General features: G+C 41.2%; 1 protein-coding gene across 4 annotated transcripts; it reads right to left on the bottom strand.

Moving 5' to 3' along the window:
• Positions 1 to 937: 937 nt before the first annotated feature.
• SRGN (serglycin) lies at positions 938 to 19904 on the bottom strand. 4 transcript variants are annotated; one of them, XM_083614521.1, is made up of 5 exons: positions 19177 to 19904; positions 17379 to 17518; positions 16047 to 16136; positions 4803 to 4950; positions 938 to 2671 (listed from the first exon to the last, which is right to left on the bottom strand). In XM_083614521.1, the coding sequence occupies exons 1-5, from the start codon at positions 19485 to 19487 to the stop codon at positions 2467 to 2469; spliced, it is 894 nt and encodes a 297-aa protein (XP_083470647.1). In that variant the 5' UTR covers positions 19488 to 19904; the 3' UTR covers positions 938 to 2466. The 4 variants fall into 4 exon arrangements, with proteins under 4 accessions (XP_083470647.1, XP_083470648.1, XP_083470649.1 ...); XM_083614522.1 differs by having other exon boundaries at positions 17379 to 17515; positions 19177 to 19775; XM_083614523.1 differs by lacking the exon at positions 19177 to 19904 and adding an exon at positions 18714 to 18973.
• Positions 19905 to 23884: the final 3980 nt, after the last annotated feature.

Genomic DNA, 23884 nt, shown 5'->3' on the forward strand with positions numbered 1-23884 from the left:
CGTTCTTAACCTGAAACTGTTCTTAACCTGAAGCATACTTTAGCTAATGGAGCCTCCTGCTGCCGCCGCACGATTTCTGTTCTCATCCTGAAGCAAAGTTCTTAACCTGAAGCACTATTTCTGGGTTAGTGGAGTGTGTAACTTGAAGCGTATGTAACCCGAGGTACCACTGCACAATGATATGGAAAAGAGTATATACCTCCTGCTGCACGCACAGTGGGCATCCCTATTCTTCAGTAAAAAGCCATCAGTTCTGGGCATCTACTGAATGGGTGGAAGTGGGGATAGTGTGTGTGTGTACTGGGAGTCATGCAGACTGAAAGTCTCGCCTCAGGCAGCACTTCTGCAACACAACAAGGTTCCAAAATATACTGCCCTACCTACAGTCAAGTGGCTGGAGGAGGGACCCACAGTCACTAAATTGGCACTAGATTGTATGTACATGCTGCAGCTCCTTAGAACAGTTCTAGGATAGCACAAGTGTTAGTGCTTCTCTGCCACTACCATTGAAGGGGGAGGCAGACCAGATCAGAGATAGCAAAAATATTCAAACTAAGCCAGTATCACTCTTCACTTCTGCAGCAGCCATATTTATTAGGCCAACCAGAACATCAAAAAACGGTGTGCAAGCTTTTAGGTTCTCCATACGCCTATGGGAACCAGAGCAAATGGTAATCAGAGCAATGGGCGGTGGTGGGTGGTAACACTGTCCAAAGAACATTATATCATATAATAATCTAACAACCTAACCTTCCCCTCTCTCGTGTAAAGCATTGCTGAAATATGCATTTTATATGTATATTCTCCAACTTGTGGATTTTCTTGTGTCTTTTACGTTAACATTTTCACAAGTCTTGTAGCTTAGATAACATTAGCACCATATTTATGGCAGTATAACCAATAATATTTAGATTATTACTGAAGAAATAAAAGAGTCTTTCATTGCATCTAGATTTTAATAGAATAATAGTTGAATAAATGCAAGTATCAGGGCAAAGTTAGAAAGCAGTTTAAAGTATACTATAAAAGAAGTTCTGTAGCTGCTTTTAAGATGAATAAAAGATTCAGGATGTGCAGATTTGCAAACACAAGGCCACATTATGCTGATATAACTGAAACAGGACAAGAACACTTGGGTGATTGGAGCAGTATAGTTTCTCAGATTGCAAATAACAAATTCCAGTAGGGATAGAAAATAAGAATAATTATTTTGTGGTCTGGCATTAGGGATGGGGAAGAAATCTGGTTTGGTTTGCATTTGAATGTGAACCGACCTAATTTGTATTTCCTGAAACAATATGCAAAGACACAGCTATCCTTCACTTCCTATCCACTTCTCCAAATGTTTCAATGCAGTTCTTCAACTCGAAAATATGTTTAAAATGTGTATATCCAGGGAAGGTGTACCCCAAAATATACAGATATACATTTTATTAGTGAAAATAGCATACAAAATGCATTATATTAGGTGAAATTGCTTGCAAAAATGTGTATATTAGAAAAAGCGTTTACACCACATTAGGGCAAATGCATACAAATTTTTGTAACAGTGTTTTTTCCCTTTTTTAATGCAAACTAATGCAGAATTTTGGTGGTCTGAATTTAAGATGGGAAGAATGAGAAACTGACAGATTTCTCCATCACTATCCGGAATGTCAATTTTTTAAAAAAGAATAGCAAACTAATGAAACTTTTGAAAAGTGTTATACAGACTAGGAAACTGTGTAGCATGGTATAATTCAAAGGATGTCCACCAAACCCGAAGCAGTGGAAACGTCTGGGTTCTTTCACTGCTTCTTACATGGCCAACTCCATGGCTAAATGTAGAATGTGTCTCCAGATCATTGAGAATCACACAAGGGCTATGGGGCACACTCTTGCTGGCTTGCCTTGGGCTGCTAAGAAGAGTGAGCCATCCCTAAGTCAAGAGCCAAGTAAAAGGAAGTGAGGCATTCGGAAGAAATTTACCTCACATTCCATTACCTAATTCAGTTTCACATTCATACCAGACATTTAGAGCACAAGGCTTCACAAAGAATCCTGGTAACTGTAGTTTACCCATCACAGAGCAGCAATTCTCAACACTCTTCACAAAACTATAGGTCCCAAGAATCTTTGGGGAATAGTCATGTGCTTTAAACATATGTTGCGGATGTGACCAAAGTTGCTGCTTTTTAAAAATTGTATTTCCCCCTAACTCAAGTGCTATTTGAACAAATGGCTGATATGTTCAGATTCTATTTTACAACAACTAAAAAGAAATTCCAAATTTTGGAAGGCGAGTTTACATCTTTAAAAAGGAGAACACTTGCATTCAGCACATTTTATACGAAAGAGAAGCACTAAAAAATTAAGGCATTTATAGTTTGTTTGATAGTTTTTATAACACTTTTGAATAGGTGTCATTTCACTTAATCATAAAACACAAAAGCATGCAAGAAATTAGATTGCAATTGCCATAACAGATTACAGTCTGTTATCTTGAAAAAACAAAGCTTCATCTTTTAGTTTAAACTTCAGATTTGGATCAGGTGTGATCTGGTCAGAAATAGTGGCATCATCTGTGTCAAATTCGATGCCTGACCCATATTCTTCTTCAATTTCATTTCCTGATCCATACTCATCTCCAGAAACTAGAAAGTGTTCAGGGTGGTCTTGAAATTTCTTCATTCTGAAAAATAGCCAAAAAATAATAATAATAATTTATTCTAAACCTTGGATATAACTTTGAAAACCTCATTCTCCGAACTAAGCTTGGGAATGAACTGAACGAATTTAATGATGTTGAAATGAAGGATAGGACAGGGCTGGCCCAAGCCATTCTGGCACCTGAGGCAAAGCACAAAATGATGTGCTCCCTCCCCAGTAGGAAAGAAGTGGTGAGTGAAGATCTACGTCAGCAACAAGGGGAGAATAAAGATCTACATCTGGATCTGTTGCCCCAGCGCATCCTGCCATCTGAGGCAGTCATCTGGCCTAGCCTCATGGGTGGCTCAACCCTGAGATTGGACCATTTACATCAGAAATATATGCTGTGTAGGGATGAGTGCCCTTTTACAGCCAGACATCAGGGAGAGTCTGATGAGAGTCGTATTCTTCAAAGAAACTGAGAGGTGGACTCCAGGTGTTGTCGATTCTGATAGAAAGGTGGAGTAAATGTGAAAATGGAATTGATGAAACATAGACTTCGGAGGATTTGAGCTAAAATCTTAAGGGCAGAGCCCAAGCAACTTGACAGGGTTGCTGTAATAAATGAGAGGCATGGTTGCTTCATTGTTTACATATACAGCCCCGCCAAGGGACGCGGGTGGCGCTGTGGGTTAAACCACAGAATCTAGGGCTTGCCGATCAGAAGGTTGGTGGTTCGAATCCCCGTGATGGGGTGAGCTCCCATTGCTCGGTCCCTGCTCCTGCCAACCTAGCAGTTCGAAAGCATGTCAAAGTGCAAGTAGATAAATAGGTTCCGCTCTGGCGGGAAGGTAAACGGTGTTTCCGTGTGCTGCTCTGGTTCGCCAGAAGCGGCTTAGTCACGCTGGCCACATGACCCGGAAGCTGTACGCCGGCTCCCTTGGCCAATAAAGCGAGATGAGTGCCGCATCCCCAGAGTCGGCCATGACTAGACCTAATGGTCAGGGGTCTTTACAGCCCCGCCAATGCGTAGATAAAGTATGAGCAGAATGTAGATCGGGATCTACTGAAAGATTGCTGGGTGGTTTGCAGTATATCAGCTAGAGTTTGACTTCCAGTAGTCCAAACAAAATAACAACTAAAAGCAACCTCCCCCCCTCCATTCTCTAAGTTGGGCTGCTGGAACAAAGCTGGGGGAAACCAGGGTTTTTTGTCCTAGGCTGAGCATGTACCCAGAGGCAACCTTTATTCCTTGCATATAACATCCAAGACACTGTGCTGCACCTCTGTTTAGTTGGTCTCTGGCTTCTAAAATTAAGCAGATTAAGCAGATCCTACAAGTCTAATGCCTGCCCATCCCTAGTAGATATGATGTATCTCCCTGTATGAGCCTTCCCAGGCTTTGAGATCTTGAGAAAGACTTTCTCTTAGTCCCTTCCCAGGCACATTTGGTGAAAACAAGAGAGGGCCTTCTCAATGGCTGCTTCCAGATTGTGGAACTCCCTTTCACGGGTGGCTAAGTTGGCACCCTCTCTGCTTTCCTTTCACTGGTAGGCAAAGGGTTTTATGTTCAGACAAACCTTTGGCCACTAACTGGCTGTAGTTAGGCAGGGTGGGTGTTGAATATTCTTTTCGTGTTTGTGTTTGCTTTAAAATAGCTATAGTATTTTCAATGCTGTGCTTAATATGGCTACTTGTTTTTATTTATTTTCTTAAAATATTTATATTGATTGTATATTTTTAGCTGTATCTGTTTTCATTCATGTTGTGAGTCACCTTTGCTCCTATAATGGGAGAAAGGCAAGATATAAAGAAATAAAATAGATGGTGTTTTGCAGAGCTTCATTAGCAAAGAATAGGTCCCCACTCCACACACACCTCTGTGAAAGGAGCTTGGAAAAGAAAGCAGAGGGTAATCTGTCAGGCTGCTGTAAAATGCACAGGAACCCTGCTGGGAAAAAAGGAGCAGCAATTCTATTTGCCTGTGTTTTTTTTGAATCCAAGTAATGGGGATGCAGATGTATAGTGGTTAAATGAAAAATATTTCATGGCATCAGTACAGCTGCCTAAAATCTATTCCATTTTGCATCATCATCCTGTAAACACTGCTTAGTAAACATTGCTTAGTGAAAACTCATAATAAGTACTAAAGACAAAAGTTTTTTTTCCCTTACAGCATTGGATCAGCCATGGGAGGGAGGATCATGTTAGCACTTCCATCAGGAATCACAAAGCTTAGCCCTCGCTCTTCAATGCAATTTGCAGAACCGGCACCAGGTCTGCACCTGACCCACGCATAGTGGCCGGACTGAACAGGAGCCCCTGGTGAAAATGTACATTTGTTAGAATCAGGTGTATTCATAACCCTTAACAATTAAATATCAACAGATAACCCTGCATTAAATACTAATACAGACTCCTCACATTTAATGCAATCACTGTACTTTATGGAAAACAGAACAGAAAATTCAATATTCAAGTTCTAAACAGGGTTGTCTTTTGCCAAGGTCTGAAGGTTAGCAACCTACTCTGGATGAGTAGCTTCTCACAAATATCACTTCATGGGAAAACCATCAGTAACTTCATTTTAAAATGGGCACCTCTGAACATATATGCACAGTAACATTTAAAAATATGAAGGCTCCGAGTCAGGAACCAAAGCAGAGTTGGTGGCTGATGGAAGACACAGAGAGATCAGCCTTAAAATTACATAGCCTCTTCCTCAGTATATTCGAATTGGCAGGTACAATCTCATACTTACCAGTTTGAAAATAGTCTTAGTAAGCTGGGCCTGAATACAGAATAGTCAAACCTCGGTTGTCGAACATAATCCATTCTGGAATCCCATTCGGCTTCCAAAATGTTCGACAACCAAGGCGTGGCGTCCGATTGGCTGCAAGAGCCTCCAGTACTCAAGCAGAAGCCGCTTCGGACATTCGGCTTCCGAAAAACATTTACTTCTGGGTTTTCGGTGTTCGGAAGCCAAAATGTTCCAAAATGGAACAATAGGTATATTAATACAAAGGATAGGAAAGTGGTTTGGATAAAGGCAATAAGAATAGATTAAATCCTCATAAAGGCCTGTTTACCACTTGTGATAAATAGTTACTGCAGATGTTTCCTAGATACTTTCTGACTTTAACTCCTTCCTTTTTAGCTTAACCACATTCCAGTGCAGGCTTCCCCCCAACCCAAAGATCAAAGAAGCAGAAATAAGCATTTCAATTTGCGGAATTAAACTTTCATCCTGTTCTTTAATAGTATTAACTAATTACATAGCAAGCTTTATAGTTGTGTCCATCCTTTGTTGCTTTTTAACTTAAGTTAAAGTTATGGCAGTGTCTTTCCTGTTATACTTGCTTTAAAATTTGCCTAAGTTATTTTCCTAGCCTTCTGAAGAGCACAGACTGGTTTTATTAAGGAAATTTTTTGGGGGGGTAGCTATTGGAAGTTGTTTCCTGTTGACACTTTTGGATTGCTATCTTTAGCCTGTGTATAGTAGTTCCAAACAGCATTTTATTGAGCTATTTTAAAAAAAGTGCCATAGGCAGCAGTTTAACAAGGAGATAAAAAAATCGTGAAAACTGTTTTTCATCAGCCCAAGCGGGATTCCACACTTCTTTTGCTCAAACAGCAGCCAGTTTTTAAATCTAGGAGTGTTACAAAAGCAGCTTGTGTGTATGGCATGCTGCCTGCCATTCAAAGGGAAGGGAGGAATCAAAACATCCGCTGGGCTAGTGTCCTTATGTAAACCAAATCAGTTCTTTGGATGCCAGAGCTAGGAATGTGGAAGAAATTCACATTAAAGGCAAATCTACCTAATTCAACCTTTCCGAAACAATACATGAACTGAAAACACAGGCATCCTTCAAAGATCACACTTTCCTGAATTGATTCTCCAATCAAGCAATGTGTTGAAAAGAAAAAAGACATATATTGTACTGGACTGGGGTTTGTTGTTGTTTAGTCGTTGAGTCATGTAAAGTGTGCATTAAAAAGTATATATTGATGAAAATATCATACAATAATATAGAGAGAAAAATGCTTTTCAAAAAGGTGTATATTATGCAAAATTGCATGCACAATGGTGTCAATTAGGAGAAATTCACACTAAAATGCTGGTGAATTTTCAGTAGGACAATTTCTCCCACAAACGGATGTGGAAATGTGGAGAATTGAATTCATGATGAGGGAAATGAGAAACAGAGAATAAACTGAATTTGACAGATTTAGCCATTTCTATGGAGAGCTTAACGGTTTGAATACAAAGAGGGCATATTGCCATCTATGCTTACTGTGAAACGCCAAAAGATGAGCCACAGTTCGACATGTGGCACTATGTTATTATACCAAGGAAACTTGAAAATGAGAGGTCTCACAAGTCAGACCTTCAGCATAATGATGCAGTGTAAAGTGCTCATTGTTGAGGACATCTTCGAGAACATGGTACTTTGCAATACTCTATTCCATTCTGCACCATTTCCATTTCCTCTCCCTGCCAAAAGTCAGCAAGTAAGCCGGTGTTCTGTGCCTACAGAGCATACTCAGTCATCAGTCAGTCATTTGTGAGGGATCCACCCTTAGGGATTTTTAATCTGAAGATTCTGGGTTTTTTAATTTCTGCCAACCTTAAAGTGCCCCTAAGTCTGCTGATACCTCCCCTCTTGTGTGTGGATGGTGCCCCATTGGCTACATAAGCACCATCACTCATAGAATGAGTTTGCTATACATCTACATTATACACTTAAGGCACATGGCTTCTCCCAAAGAATCCTGGAAACTAGAGTTTACCCCCCCCCACTGAGCTACAATTCCCAGCACCCTGAGAACTACAGTTCCCAGGGATCTTTGGGGGAGGCCATGTGCTTTAAATGTATGGTGTGGGGGAGGATAAATACGTCCAGATCGTTGGGCTGTGAATTGCATTTCTTTTTAGCTGTTCATGTATCCTGTGTGGTAACTCCTGAGGTACAGAGCCCTCAATTTCTTCACACTTACTGTTAAGTTGTGGGCGAACATAGCAGACGACACGGCGATTTCTCCAGAGCAGCTCTTTACTTGTAAGCTGGACAGAACTGAACAGCAAACAGCTCAGCCGGCCTGCTTTTATAGGCAGCCGGCTGTCAACATTGTAGCAACAACAACCCAGGGTTTCCCGCCTAAAATAACTGAAGTGGACCTGAGTGAAAACTATCTACAGTATCCCCCTGCTGGCCCAGGGTGAGAACTTCAGTACATAACACTTACACAAATTTCCTCTTGTACCACAAGACAACCTGAAACCCTAACAGAGGAAGCTGAATGCCTTTTCAAACAGCTTGTTTTTTTCTTTCATACCACACACCAATCAAACAAAATCAACAAGGCGCTTAGAAATTGGCTGAGAGAAAAACAGTGTCTACATTTTCCAGCCGAGGGTAGTATACTAACGCATCCTGTCAGCGCAAACTTTCCATTTCTACAATAGAATTTCCCCTTCTCTCGTTCCTCCCAATGGTGCCCCCCAAATCTGGTGCAGGTGGTTAGTGGGACCCCTCAAACAGATTTTAGGGGGTACATGGGGGATCAGAAGGGAGAACATTCCATTACACAAACAGAAATTCTTGTGCTGATGGACCAAACACAGGGTTGGATTCTACCCTATATAACAATAGGTTACTAGAAACAGCTCAGAGGACTTAAAAAATGAGTATGTGGAACTGACAGTTTAATCCTTAATAAGTTTGCTTGGGTTAAGTCCCTTTATGGTTGCAGCCTTAGGGTTGAGAGTAAGCCCCATTAAACTCGGAGGGACTTTTTTTTCTGCATAGACCTGCAAAGAATTGGGTTCCCTGGTTCATACTTGGTTATTATAATATAGAGAACATAGGTGAAACACACCTAAGGTAATATTTGATTTATAAAGTAATAATAAGATATCATTTTTAATTATTATTTTCTATAACTTACCAAATACAGCAAATTTTAAACCCATAAGTCCAAACGTACTTAGTATGGTGACTCATCCATTTACTGTCACATGAATTTTGGGTCTTAGGTATTTGGCAGCTGTCAGTTTCATGTATTTTAACTGCAATATCACCTAATTGGGGGAATCTTCCTGCACATCAGAAGGGAACTGTAATACTCACTCAAAACAACTCCCTGTATGACCACTTTGTGGTGAACCGTCACCACATCTGTTGCCAACCAGTAGAGAACATTTCCCAAGTGTTCAAATGTAAGACTTGAGGCTTTCCCATGATTGGTTACAAGTTGTAAGTGGCATTCATCATACTCGTTTAGGATTCTAAAGCCCACTTGCACAGGCCTCACAACCCACAGCCTGGGAAACGTTGCTTTAAATTACACTTGTACCTTGGTTCTCAAATTTATTCCATTCAATTCCAGAAACGGTTCGAAAACAAAGGCAAGCCACGTAAGCAGCATTAGACATTCGGCTTCCGAAAAACGTTCTCAAATCGGAACACTCACTTCCGGGTTTGCGATGTTCGGGAGCTGATTTGTTCAACAACTAAGGCGTTGAACTACCAAGGTACCACTGTACCATCAATCATTTGAAAATTATAATAGCATTTTAAAGTAAGGGTGGAAACTATTAAGCTTTACTTATGAAACTTATTTCCAAATATATGTGTCTTATTCTGCTACCATTACAGAGACTGGAACTTGTTGATGTTGAAAGTATTTCTTATGATTACTTTATAGCTGAATTATAATAGGTTCCACGTTCCTAATGACCAGCTGCTGCATAACAAAAGTGCAAGTACAGCAGCTTTCCCAGCTAGTACGCCAAATGCATTTTGCAGGTGCTCGAACCATAATATATTGTTGTGAAAAATGGAATTCCCTTCACTGACTCATGCACATAGGCACACAGCTCATATAGCTGTTGCAACTGTAAGGTGCTGGGTAGAGGATAGTTGAACTTTTTAGCGTCTGTGATATCACTGGAAACAAGTGACACACTTCCCCCCACAGACCATACCCATGTCATTCAGTGACCATATTCCCCCCCCTCCCCATATATACGTGCTCCTCAACTGCACTACTCATGCATAGGAGAGCACATCATGCCTACTGAAAACAAAACAAGGAGTATTGAGCATTAAGAAGACAACCTTTTCCCTTTTTTTTAGCAATGCCCAGTAACTCAGTCAGCCTTCTTTAGGTCACTTTTATTTTCCTTCCCCCTGCCCTTTCTAATTTAAGTCTTTAGAGGCAGTGTACTCCTGTGTTTGTGGAGCAGGAGCAGACACCTCTCCTTTTTCAAAAGAATAAAAGCAACACATCAGGGTAGCCACCCATGCAAAGAGATTGCTCTGCTGTAGCAAGGCTACCTCCACATTCATATGTGGGGTTGGAGTAACACACGACTGGTGTTGTATATAACGCTAATCTTAAAATCCACATGAGAAGGACATGGAGCAGCTCTGTTTTAGACAGCAATCCTCTGCACAGTTACTTGAGAGTTAAGTCCCATTGAATTCAGTAGGACTTGTTTCCGAGTAGACAGGTGTAGGATTGCACAACTAACTAGCCTTGTTTTTCCTATATCAGGCTGCGTAGCACAACAAGAAGATTACAGAAAAAGAAAAAAGAGAAAACAGCCACTTGCGGTTTTACCTTGTACTGTGCATCCCATAAAGAGGATTACACAAAGCGCCACGAAAATCCTCCCGTTATGTCTGACAAGCATCTGCATTTTGGCCTGCATGCCTCCGTTATCCTCCAACTGTCACTGCTACTTTGCAAATGCAAAAGGGCAAGGAGAGTGATTTGCCTTTACAAAAGGTTTCCAAAACCTCAAACCCAACCCATGACTTGCGTCACAACTTCCTGAGCACAGAAAAGTGACGCATCTAACATCAAAACCTGGAGCCCTAATTCTACAGCTCTCAAACCACTCAGCACAAGAAGGAAGTTGCCCAAACAAGACTGACAGGTTACAGCGCAATCCAGTGCATGGCTACCCAGAAGTAAAGTCCCACCAAATTCAGCGGGAGTTACTCCAAAGTCACTGGATTGCAGGCTTCATTCTAAGAAAACTTACAGGGGTTTTTTAGCATTAAGGATTGCAGCCTTAAAAAAATAATTTTTAGAATCTATGCACACAGCAAGTCAATACAGTATAGAGTAGTTAAGGGTGCAGTTTTATAATGATAAGGGCATCTACCGACCAGTTTTATACCAACCCAAATGCTTTTTAAAATAATGACCATATATCATAATTATAGTATTATATTTAAATAATACCAAATAATAATATTGTTTTAAATGACTGTATACCATAACTATAGTATAATATAGCTATAATAAATAATACTAAATATTAGTATCTTGTTGCTTGTTTTAAATATTGTAAGCGGCTACAAGAGTTTCAGATGATGGGTGGTTTAAAGAAAGAAAGAAATATTTTTAAATCCTTCTCTCTCTTTTCTGAGCAGTAGTTATTTCTTACTAAAACTTCCTAGGGTTGGTTTCCTTCACAGGGGAGAGTGTATCTTTTTAGTAATTTAATCTGCAATCCAATAAACACTTACCTGAGAGTAAGTCCCATTAAAGTCAATAGAGCCTGCTTCTGAACAGAAATATATAGTATTGCACTATTTACTGCACTGTCCATGGGGCAGACACACCTAACCAAAGTTCCAAGAAGCAGCTCAGGCCATATTGGCACCATACTGATCTTATTACTTTAGTTTTCCAGGGTAGTGTCATACATCCTGTGGCATTAACTGGGGCAGGATGTAGCAGAGAAGAAGGATACAGAGTTCAGAGATGGGGAGAGGCCAAGCAGTGAGTTGATTGATTGACCCCTTTGTTACTGGACATCAGAGATGGGGAGTGGAAACTGTCTAAGTCAATCTTACCCAACCCCTTGAGAGTGAAGTTCCCATGGTAACCAAGGAGGCTGCTGGCCACTGAATAGGGCCAGCTGAATCAGAGGCAGAAGTTGAGTTGTAGAAACCAACTCAGGCCCCATTGTCAAAGATGTGCCAATGATGTGTTGGTGTGAACAGACCCAGCACACCCACAGGAGTGCATGCTTGCAAGTGTAGTCTTTTTTCTTGGGACAAGAACCATGCAAATTACTCGTCCTGCCCCACTTCAAAAGTTGAGCAGGAGGAACATGTCAAATGTTGAGATAATATCTTAGCTGCTGCTTAGCCATGAATCTTAGAAGCTTATAGACTTTTGAATCAGGTGTCCTGCACTTTGAACTAATACTGATACCATATGCTGATTTCTTGAATAAAGCTCTCTGGTTTCCCTGAGCTGAGAGTCCAGGTACTGTGTCTGAGGGTGAGAGCCAGCACAGTTGTAATGCCAGCTCATCTGTCCCGCTTTCAAATGTTCCTGTTACATTGTGGAACTGTGACTATTTGATGGATATATGACCATGTCACTAAATTATATATGACACTAAATTTCATTCACACTGGTGGACTTGGTGTGACGTCATCATACACCACTCCCCACCCTTTAAGCACATGTACATACGGTTTGTTTCCCCATTATTCACCAACAAAAACAGTGGGAAAGAACAGTAAACCAGGATACGGCCCCCAATTCCATCCCACAATTTTCTGGGGTTATCGGAGTTGCCAATGGAGTTTTGTCTGGAAGCAATTAAAACAGATATGAGCATTAGACATGCACTAGATCCCACAACATTTATAGAAGTGGTGTTTACATTGTGTAGAAGATCACATAAGAGGGGGAAATTATCAGGTAAGGAAACACTGGGAAAACAGAATGCAGTACTAACACTGCTTGCGGGGGTGGGGAATCCAATGATTGCACAGGGAAACTGTTCATTAAGTCTGACAATACCCATCTTTGGTTGCATTTATTTATTTCATAAAATTTATATGCTGCTTGATTGTAGAAAAAAACCCTCAAAGTGGTGTATAAAGCTATTTGTCCCCTCACAGATACTTTTAGCTTTTTAGAGAGCATCAGAAGCACATAGTAATTTCAGTCATTCTTTCTGCAGCAAATCAAATGATCTGCACAAACTTCTTGCTGGATAGCTGATAAGATGAACTGGAACATTCTTTTTGTAGGGTGGGGGTTAAAGCCAGACCGAGCCATTATTAGAAACCATAGCAACTCTTTGGCAAGCCACAAGGAACATGTAAATGGGAGCAACCATTTATTTCAAGAGTTTTCTCTGTGATCAATACCTTCCCACCTCCCCTCCTTCTTTTCAAACTTTTCCAGTAAAGATTAAGAGATTAAACTCTAAGGAGAGTGAAGGGATAGCTGGATAGCTCAGTTGGTAGAACATGAGACTCTTAATCTCAGGGTCATGGGTTCAATCCCCATGTTGGGTGAAAGATTCTTGCATTGTAGGGCATTGGACTACATGACCCTTGTGGTCCCTTCCAACTCTATGATTCTATTATGTTTTTGCACACCAAGCAATTTCACATTTATCTGAATTCCTAAACATTTTAACATGCATCATGGTCAAAACCTCTAACAAGTGGCGTTAATACCAAGCAGATACACCTCAAGGAAATGGCAGGCCATACATTCAGCAGTTAAGAGTGCCTGCTGAGTTTGATGGAATCACTTTGTGGCTGAGCACTTAGGACACAATCTACTGCAACTTCCTTTATGTCACAGAAAGTGTTTTAACTATATCACTATCAAACTTTCCATGGAAGCTTTTGAAATGACTGAAGAAATAAAATCCACACAGAACTTTCCCACCAATAATAAGCTGGTCACTCCATCCGAACAATGTCCACTGCCTCAAACCCCCGAGAGCCGCTGTCCACCAGTGTAGACAATATTGAACAAGACTGACAGTCTTTCACATTGATTCTGAGGACAGGAACATTCCCAAGGAGACGGGAAGAGTTGAAATCCTCTGTGTTCCATTACAGCATATGGAAATGTGAGTGATATTCTGGGCCAGTATGAGGTCACACAACAAATTCACAGCTACCTCCATATTCCATCTCATATATTCTATCCCACGTACACTTAATACAAATAGGTGGGTGCCAGAAATCTTCCCCCGTGAGGTACTGAAGACCTTGTGAGGTACTGAAGACCTTAAAGCGTTGGCTGAATAGGAACCAACAAATGGAGAAGCAATGCTGAGAATAGAGGAAGCCAGGGTTCAAAATGGAGTGGGCATGCTGTGGACGTCACGGTTGGTCAGAGAGAATGGCACAAAATCATGACCACATAGGAAGCTGCCTTATCCTGTGTATGACTATGAATCCCAATATTACCTACTCTTAAGGTGCTTCCATATGGAGGCTTTATATTGTGAATGGGTCATAAAGATCTGGTTTTTCTGTCTCTGTACATTCGGCACTTTAGCTTGCACAGTTTCCTGTTTTTTCCTGGATATTCATTGCTACTCTGCTTCTGGCGGTCATTCACAATAGTGAGCAGAGTTTGACAGACTGGGTTGTGCTTTGTTTGCCTTTCATTCCTCCCCTCAGTCACCCATCTACAGTGCCCAGATTGCTTTGAGGGGAGAAATATGCTTCAAATGTGCTTTAAATGTATAGTGTGCACACAACCTATGTCCCATTGTTTAAAAACTTGGCTCCCTTTTTCTATTTAGCCATTAATTCTCAGCATAGATATAAGTAGTCAAATGAGGGAAACAAAACAAGGCTTTTAAAATGATGATGATGATGATGATGATGATGATGATGATGATGATAACAACAACAACAACCAGAATGACATGTTTGAGGGCAGCGATAAAGTTATGACAATGTCTTCAATAAATTTCATGTCACCAGGAAATGCATCAGGAATTACACTTATGTAGGTGGTCTCAGTGATAGTATGCAAAAGTGCAGCATGGGTTTGTATGCCCGTGTACAAAGGGTAGATGAACATAATCTTGACAGAAAGGCAAATGAGAGAGAAAACGATTAAGAAGCCATTAGAGAGACTGTTCATAAGGAGGCAGAGCTGCAAGTACATCAGAACAGAACAGAAGCATGACATGAGCACAACTGCACTCTCCCCACTTGTGACCCCCAGCAACCATATACTGTCTGACAGTGAAAGGAGAACATCAATCATGGATGGTAGCCATTGACGGCCCTATTCTCAATAAAGGGTCTAGCAAGGTTAGAGAAGGTTGCCAACCAATCTACGGTCATTTTCACATGAGACACTAAGCGCCAAACTGTACGTTATGCATAAACTTGTGTAATAAGTAGCTCTTACTTCACAGGAAAAGCCACCTCAGGAGGAGGTGAGTGGGAACAGAGAAGTGGCAGGGGGCTTTCCCACTCATTCTTTTGTTACCCCAAATTCTCTCTCTCTCTCTCTCTCTCACACACACACACACACACAGTAACTTTTACAGCATCAGTTTCAGAGATATTATGGCAGAAGACTTCAATCCTAAACATTCGAGTAGTATCTTGTCATTTGGCTCTAAAAAGGGCTTCCAGATGTCTTGTGCTTTGCTCTGGTCAAATGCAAAAGTCGTTCAAGCAGGCCAGGATGTGGGAGAGAGATTTAATGTGCATGATTGCCAATGTAAGTTGCACATTTTTCCTGAATACTAATTTAAGCCAGAGTCATAACTGTCATGTATGAGATAGCCCTAAGTTTGGAGAAAGAGAGTTTAAAAATGAGTTGTAAATGTGTACTACAGTAGGCTCTTGGTTCGTTTAGTGAAAGATGGGTGGAGGTGTGTTCAAAATAGCCACTCAGACAAAATCTAATCTTAACACTTCCCTCAAAGCGGTGCCTTCTTCTCAAAGATGTTGATAAATCTCTCACAACTTATCTTGCACTACAGCAGTAATCTTTTCATAAGGATAAACTGCCTCCCTGTCTTTAACCCTTTCTTCAGAGACCAAAACGTAAGCACACATATAATCATAGAGTCAGAAGGGACCACGAGGGTCATATTTTGCCCAGTATGGGACTCGAACCCATGACCCTGACATTAAGAGTCTCATGCTCTACCAACTGAGCTATCACATTATATCATGTATCTAAGTCATAATTATGATGACCAAAAGAAAAGAAGGTCTGTTTCATCTGTAGAACAAAACATGGCTTCGTCATTTGCAATTTTAACTCATTATTACCATGATGTATATATTCAACCACTTGGTATAAACTGCTTGTCTGTATTGTCTCACTCAATTGTATTGCCATCTAATAAAAGGCTTAACGTGTTCAATTTCTGCATAGAAAATAAGGCGGAATCAGGGGGGGAAAATTAAAGTGGAAGGGGAAACAGCAGCTTTTTAGGCCTCTAGGAGTTCGTATTGACTGGGGTCCAAACAACTCATCAGTCACAGTGTTGACTTCCCGCATTGGCTGAAAATACTGACAGGAGCAGGCAGACTTGCACATTTCACAGAAATTGCTTAGAAGGGGGACTTTCTTTCTAGGATGGCTAGAGTCTTAACTTTTTTTAAAGAAGAAGAAGAAGAAATGTTCAGTGTATGGGACATCTGCATGAGGCTCTGTGGCACCTGTGGGTGTGAGGCTGGAAATCCCTGGAACAGAATCAGGCCCAAATCACAACTATTCAGTGACAAAGTAATTTACATACTAACTTCATTCCCTATGGGGGGGGGAAGGCACACCTAATCAAATGGCTTTATCTATTCTTATTCCTATTCTTATTACATATCAACAGTCATATCAAATTCAAATTATACTGTCTACAAACTATGAACACATGTGTCTACTGGCTGTTTTGTTCTTCTTAAAGTTGCATTGGAACTGGCCAGATATTCTTCATCATTCCTAAATTACCACCATCATTATCATCTAATAGTATATCCTACTAGGAGAAACACAACATTTAGGTTAGCCCAATATGCCCAATTCTTCTGTAACTTTTTCTTACACTTTGGACCAACATGCATACACTATTTTCAAGCCACATGGAAAGTAGATTAAGAGCTTTGCATTCTTCCAAGGCATTAAAATTGGGAGAGAGATTTCTTTCCTGTGAATACTTTTGAGTCTGCCTATCCAAGCAGGCACATGTGGCTTATTGTTGCATACTTGGGGTTATTTCGCAAGTAGCTAATAATAAGCAAATAAGCATTTGAGGATTCAAAATGTTTGCCTGCCTATGAAATAATATCCAGGTCCCTGCTTACAAAATTATTTGGTGTATTTTGTTTGCCATGATTTATATACAGAAGGTTAAATATGCCAGATATAACACAAAGGCATTCTGTAGTCACTGCATGCACGGTGGGGGTAAAGAGTTGCCAAAGGGTAATTATGTATTTCATAAAGCCATAGATAATGTCGGGGTAGCATCTGAGATTTGTAAAATCCAACACTCCCCCTGCTTCCGGACTAAGTTCATCAAAATTATCCGGATCAGTGATTCTTGTAGCACAGAAATGTCTGTCAGATAACAGAAGGAAAGGCTGAAGTTATTTAGAACAAGCAGGGATGAACAGCAGATTGAGGCCCTTCCCTTGCTAGAATCAGTGCTATTGATCTGCAGTCAAAAGCAGGTCAACTACTGCAGTTCCAACACAGCACAACAGTGTGTCCTGTATCCCATTACAATCCTGCTAAGCCTGACCCAAGGCAAAGACACAAATTGGTGGCCCCTTACAATATCACCCCTAGCAAACCCAAGCAAAAAAAGGTTTGAACCAAATGCTCATTATTGAGTGAGTGGGTGGGCACACACGCTTCTTGTTGTGTTGGAGTCTTGCGGGTGGTCAGAGAATGAGGTCACAGAGGAATAAAAATGTAGAAAAAATTACCTGCACTACACTTGGGTCTTGGAGATAAAGTTCCGTATAAATGATGCCAGATTCTTATGATCGCCTGCCTAAGCATCTTTCGTGCAAACTGGTTGCAGAGTGGTCCTTTGCACTTACTGGGGGGGGGGGGAATTAAGCTGCTGTGGAAATGTGGAAAACTGAATTTATAATTGCAAGAATGAAAAACAGAGGCAAAATGAAATTGACAAATTCGTCCATTCTGCCTATACATACTGTTACCCTCTTATCTTATAGATATTAATCAGAAATTCAGCATATGATCCTCTATGACTGGGGGTGGGGGGAGCTCAACATTGTTTTAAGCATAAAGTTCAAAAAGCTGCAAATGTAAAAACCACAAGTAAGATGAATTAGGAAACATTTGTAAAATCAACAGCAAACAGCTGTTCCACACAGTACCAATCTATGAAACATCATAGAACAGATGTCCTTCTGACAGAGGACACAGGCTACCTCAGTTGCATGTCTTGGCTGTATAACTGTTAAACTGTCATGGGAGATGCCAAAAGCTGTCAACATATTCCCACCTGCTTCCTCCAGAATTAATATATTGACAGACAGATTTTTCCCTCTAAGAATTTATTCACATTATAGAAGCCTAACTAACTACCCAGTCAATCAATCAATTTACCAAGCCATAACATTTCAGTTTTCTGCCCAGCTGCCAAGAAAATAAAAGACAAAGTTCACATTTCACCAACAGCAGCAGCTATTAAAAAAAAGAAAAGCCTTCTAATGGTTCAAACAAAAGTATTTAGGTGAACAGACAACTTTTTCCTCTGCTCTCTACTACTGGATTTTACCCACACAACAAAAAATCCTAGGGGTGCAGTCAGTATTCATTTCAAAATGAATGAAAATCTGTAGTCAACAATGGGACCATTTAAAAACATACACATCAATTATTATTATTATTATTATTATTATTATTATTATTAATCAAATTTATTAATAATTAAATTTTTATACTGCCTTTCATCTGTAGATCTCAGGGTGGTGCACAGTATAAAAATACAAAATAAAAACACGAAAAAGAAGAAAAACAACACAAACCAACAATCCCATGCCACTCTAGCAAAGTCAATACTTTTATTATTTATTATTACATTTATACTCCACCTTTCTTCTACGTTCCTCAAGGAGGTGTGCATTGTTCTCCCCTCCCCTTTTCATCCCCCACAACAACCCTGTGAGGTAGGTCAGGCTGAGAGGCAGGGATAGGCCCAAGTCACCCAATGAGCTTTTTAGCCAATTTGAACCTGGGTCTCCTGAATCCTAGTCTTAACACTTTGCATGACACCACACCACACTGACTTTTTATTATTGACCATTTGCGGGCAGGAGGGATCATCTTTCTCCAGCAGTGGCAGAGCTTCTTCTCTCAACAACTGTTACAGGGTGGCCTTCATTTTATTTACCCAGACTGCCGAGGGACTTTGCATTGTTTCCAAGGCACTGTGTGCATATAGTCATGGTGACGAAATGGCATCCACCAGTGGTCTTTAATAGCAAAAATGAACGGAATAACAAAATAAATGGGATGGGGGGGGAGAGAGACTCTGGCTCCCTCAGACCCACCCCTAAACACTGAGCTCTGTCCTGTGACAAGAAATTTGCACTAGACTCCAGCACTGAGCCTGTTCTGGGCCTTACATCCTGAGTAGTACTCTCCCGTCATGCTACCAGCTTTTTTTTCGTTTAAAGTGCTCGCAATCCTATGCATAGTGAACATAACACATATTGTGTAAGGAACTCGGTCTTTCCCCAGTCCGCCCACCTGACTATGTGAAGGAATGCTCTTTCCTGCAAACACAATTCTGCATGGAAAAAGCTGGTTGTGATAGGGAGAAGGCCAAGCTCTCCCCTCAATATCAAGTTTTCTGTGTGCAGGAATAATGTCTTCCAGGGTCCTTCTGCTAGGCAGGGTGAGGCAGGTGCCTCTGGTGGCAGCAGCTGGAGGTGGGGAAGGTTGCCCAAGTGTTCGATGACAGAATTGTGTGTAACAATCCAGGCTGCGGTGGTGGATGTTGCCGTCTCATTGTCAGTGTTGAAGAAAGAGTCAACTGCCAATCTAGCCAACTTCTGCATGTTGGAGGATGCCAGCTTCTCCTATGCCTCAGGTCACAAAACATCTTGGCCTGACCCCGATTTTTATCGTATGCAGTATCATTTAGTCATGTGAGCCCCATTTGCAGTTCTGGCATGATAACTGTTATCACTTCATCTGCTGTTTCCAAGAACAAGACCATAGTTATAGGCTATGCTTCTTGTCGCTTTGTGGCTTAGAGGGAGTTTTTTGTGCAAGGTACTGGTTTCTCACAGCAATTGCTTCATGTTGAGGCTACAGCAGACGTTGAGCAGGTATGTTGCAAAGCCATGCAATATGAACCCCTACCAAATTTAACTACTTGCAGCCCACTCTTATGCATGTTTTCAACAAGTCTTACTCGTCAGCAATTGTACATAGAACGTGCCAGCATAGCAAAGACTCCTGCTGTGTTGGGGAGACACCATGATCCTATAAATTACTGTGTCATATTTAGGAGAATGGGGCAATTAAAGAGAGTGGGGATCATTAATCAACAAACACACTTATCTCTCCCCAACCCCACCCTCTTGCTGTAACTTTTGTGTAACTTGCAGTGTGTGGTTTTGGGTGATATGTGATGAGGTATGCTCCAGGAAACGTTGCCTTATTTTCTGATAAGATAATTAGATCTACAACACCATCCACCCAAAGCTAAGCATCCTTTTTTATATTTCAATGGTGCATACTAGAAATGTTGGAGGCTGCCATACCAAGTTAGACCAGTGTATTCTCTACACTGATTGGCAGTATCTCACCATGGTTTCAAATGAAAAACTTTCATAGTCCTACCTAAAGATTCCAGGGATGAACACCTGGGACCTTTTGCATGCAAATCATGTGCTCTGTCACTGAGAAAGCCTCTTCCCCATAACTCTCTCATTTAAATTGATACAACTAATTGGTAAATAACCTTTGGCTGGCTTGTGCCCTGATTAAACAAAGCCTTTCCTTCAGAGCAGCAAAACTATGTGTATGCCAGCGGTCATGGTGAATAGATTAAACTTGATTATCAGCATTGCATTTCCATACCAAAACCTAACATTTACTGACATCACTACCAGTTGGGAGAGGAAATTGTGCGGTTGGGATGTGCAGCTGTTGTTGCTAATATTCTCCGAACAACAGACCAAGGACATAAAACCGTTATTTTCATTGATAGATTTTACATAAACAAACACACCAACCACTCAAGTGCTCACAAAGTTTTTCAACGGAACAGCTTGCCTGGGAAGCTATGGAGCGTTACAGCCATCCATGCCTAACTTTTGCAGTCAGCTCAACTGACAACGGTCTTATTAGACTCCAAACCTAAACATGCTCACTAGAGAGTAAGTCCCATTGACCACTGGTGAGGCTTGCTTCTAAGACAATTACATGCATGCATCTGCGCTGTTACACTGTTACAGTGCAACAGGAAATTGGGAAAGTTGCTCCATAACTTTTCAACACAGGTTAGCCCACTGGATGTTCACATAGCAGTTATGGTTTCAGATGTCCACACAATGTTGCAAAAAAACAACAACAAAAAAAGGCTAAGGGGCCGCTATGCCTTGAGTCCAGCTTCTCTTTACAGCCAAAGTGATCCTGTTATTTTGTAAGCACATGGGAAAAGTACAGAATTCAGCTTTCTGAAAATCATTAGTAATAATAGTTTCTAGCCCTCAGTAGCCAGAGGTGTTACTGAATAAAATCTCCACTGCTTGGGGATGGGCCCCTCAGTGAACACAGTAGCTTCTTTTCCCCTCCCCACAACAAAAATATTAAATAAATATTAATACAGGATAATTTGTGATTGGAAGAGGAGGTAATTACATTCACTAAGCAATGTTCTTGTGTGCCAACATTGACCAAGACAATTTAGATTATGTGCAGCTGAACTGCTGCCACTCAGAACAAGCAATAGTGGCCTAGATGTACAAATAATGTGCCGAGGCATAAAGCAGCTTCCTAAGACTGAGCAATAAAGGAATACGTTCCAAACAGCTAGTCATTGACACTAGCCTGAACACAGCACTCTGAACAAGCTGCAGTCTTCAGACCATCTACAAAGGCAGCACCTTGCAGATTACATATCTTGTCCTATGCTTAGGGCTCTCGGTGGCTTGCTAAACAATTTGCAATTGTACAACGGAAGAGAACAAAGAGCAACTTCTCTCGATGTTCCACAGAATGTCCCGAATAGCCAGACCCTTAAGCAGCTGCCCACAGCAACCCAGCTGGCCTTTGTGATGTGATCAGAGTCTCACTAGGGCAAGAGGAGGCGGTGTAAGCTCTCAGCAACGGTTGCTCTGTGGGTGCTGCCTGGCAACTCTTCCCCCTTTCCTGATAAGAGCTAAAAATGGCAAAGCATAAATTTGCCTAGTTCATGAAAAAGTATTCCAGACTGCATCAACCAAATAACAGACCCTTCTAATTCCAGAGTACTTGACCTATCATTGAAGAATTCCACAGTGCATCAGTCAGAGATTGTAGCAGCACCAGCAGGAGCACAGAGGGGAGAGGGGGTTTGTAGGCAAGCTAAATCAAGTATATAGTTTTCCCAATTATACCTCACTGCCTTGTTACAACCAATATTTACCCACAGTGAGCTTGCAATTAACTTACAGTTTTAGCATCCTGCTGCTATGGTGTTTCTCTTGAATAGTTATTTTTTTCAACTGGTTAACGTACTGCGTACAGGAGGGACAGATGAATGGAAGTGTAATGTGATCTTCAAGTCTACCCATAGCTCTCCCACCCTCATCAAGATGCAAGGAACACTGAAGATGGCAGCCCTTGTCCCCCCCCCCATTCTATTTCCCTAAGGGTACTGCATTTAGTAACACAAAAAATGAGTTGCTGGCAGAACTGCGAAATCAAAAACATCCAGCCCAAGCTGCAGCAAACATGTTGCTCATTCTTGTCTTGTGGTGGGCTTGTGGTGACTTGCATGCAGGTAAATGGAACCCCTTTGCAGCTGCTTTGCTCCTCTTGTGCAAATAGCTGAATAAGCCAGGATTCAGCTCCTAAGCAGGAACCCAGATAGGATCCAGGAAGTTACAGGCAACTTACCTTAGCATCTGTGCTGCGAAGCTAAAGGAAAGCACTGTAAAGGCAGAATTACTAAGGGTATAGAACAGGTCTTACCGAAGCAGAACCAGCACAGCTTCCGCAAGAGTAAACCTTGTTCCTTGAGTGCCAACAAACATATTGACACAAGTTGATCCATCAGATATTGTGTACTTAAAGATTGTCAAAAAGCTGCTGATGAAGTACCTCACCAAAGACTCCCGAGTAAGCTTAACAGTCATGAAGTCAGAGGACAGGCCCTCTTGAGGATCAATGACCGGTTAAGAAACAGGAAGCAGAGAGCAGGAATAAATGGGACTTTTCTCCTAATGCAGGGGATGGGGAAAGTGGAGTCCCTAAATGATTAGTATTGGGTGGGACCTGTGCTTTCTATTTAATTATCTAGAAGTCAGGGTAAGCTGCGAGGTGGCCAAATTGCTTTGGATGTTTAAAACAAAAAGTGATTGAAAAGATCTCCAAAGGGAGCTCTCCAAACTGGGTGAATGATACTAAAATAGTAGGTGTATTTTAGTGTAAGTGATGCACACTGGGGCAAAAACAAACCAACAAACCAACCAACCCCTAACTTCATATATAAGCTAATGGGAGTCTCAGCTGCTGTTGACTGACCAGGAACAAGACCTTGGGGTTGCAGAAGACAGCTTGATGGAGATGTTGACTCCCATGTGCAGCAGCAGTGAAAATGGCAAAGTCCATGTAAGGCAGCATTAGGAAAGAGGTTGAAAATGTAACTACCAATGTCATAAGGCCGCTAGACAAATCTATGGTGTGACCACACTGGGAATATTATGTACAGTTCTGGTCACACTTCAAAAGAGACATTGTAGAGCTGGAAAATATTCAGGAAAGAACCAGAAATGATCAAGGGACTGCAGCAATTCTCCAATGAGGAAAGATTACATTTGGGGCTTTTTAGTCTGGAAAATGGCAAGTATGTGGGTGGGGGAGAACATGACAGAAGTGTTTAAAAGTATGCATGGTTTGGAGAAAGTGGGTAAGAAAACATTTTTCTCCCTCTCTCAAAACACTAGAATTCATGGGCGTCCAATGGAGCTCCATGTTGGAAGATTCAGGAAAGACAAAATAAAGTACTTTTTCACATAAGAGGCCTAGGCAAATTCATGGAGGAGTGGCTGCTAGCCATGATGCTTAGATTCTAACTTCACTGCTGGAGGCAGTATGCCTCTGAATACCAGTTTCTGGGGATCACAAGCGGAAGAATGCTGTTGTATTCATGTCTTACATGCTAGTTTCCCATAGATATCTGACTGGCCACTGTGAGAATGAGATGGTGGGCATTTCTTAATTTTCACCTCTCCCTTTCAAA

The sequence above is a fragment of the Podarcis filfolensis genome (assembly GCF_964270895.1).
Source record: "Podarcis filfolensis genome assembly, chromosome: 5".
In the NCBI taxonomy this organism is placed as follows: domain Eukaryota; kingdom Metazoa; phylum Chordata; class Lepidosauria; order Squamata; family Lacertidae; genus Podarcis; species Podarcis filfolensis.

Bases quoted from the DNA above. Each gene is read 5' to 3' on its own strand.
- SRGN (XM_083614521.1), bottom strand. From the start codon at position 19,487: ATGCAGAAGTTGGCTAGATTGGCAGTTGACTCTTTCTTCAACACTGAC. The intron at 16,137-17,378 runs GTAATTTTTTCT...ATTCTGTTCCAG, and splicing joins AAGACCCAAGTGTAGTGCAG to GGATTTCCAGCCTCACACCC. The intron at 2,672-4,802 runs GTAAGGGAAAAA...GCTATTTTTCAG, and splicing joins CCCATGGCTGATCCAATGCT to AATGAAGAAATTTCAAGACC.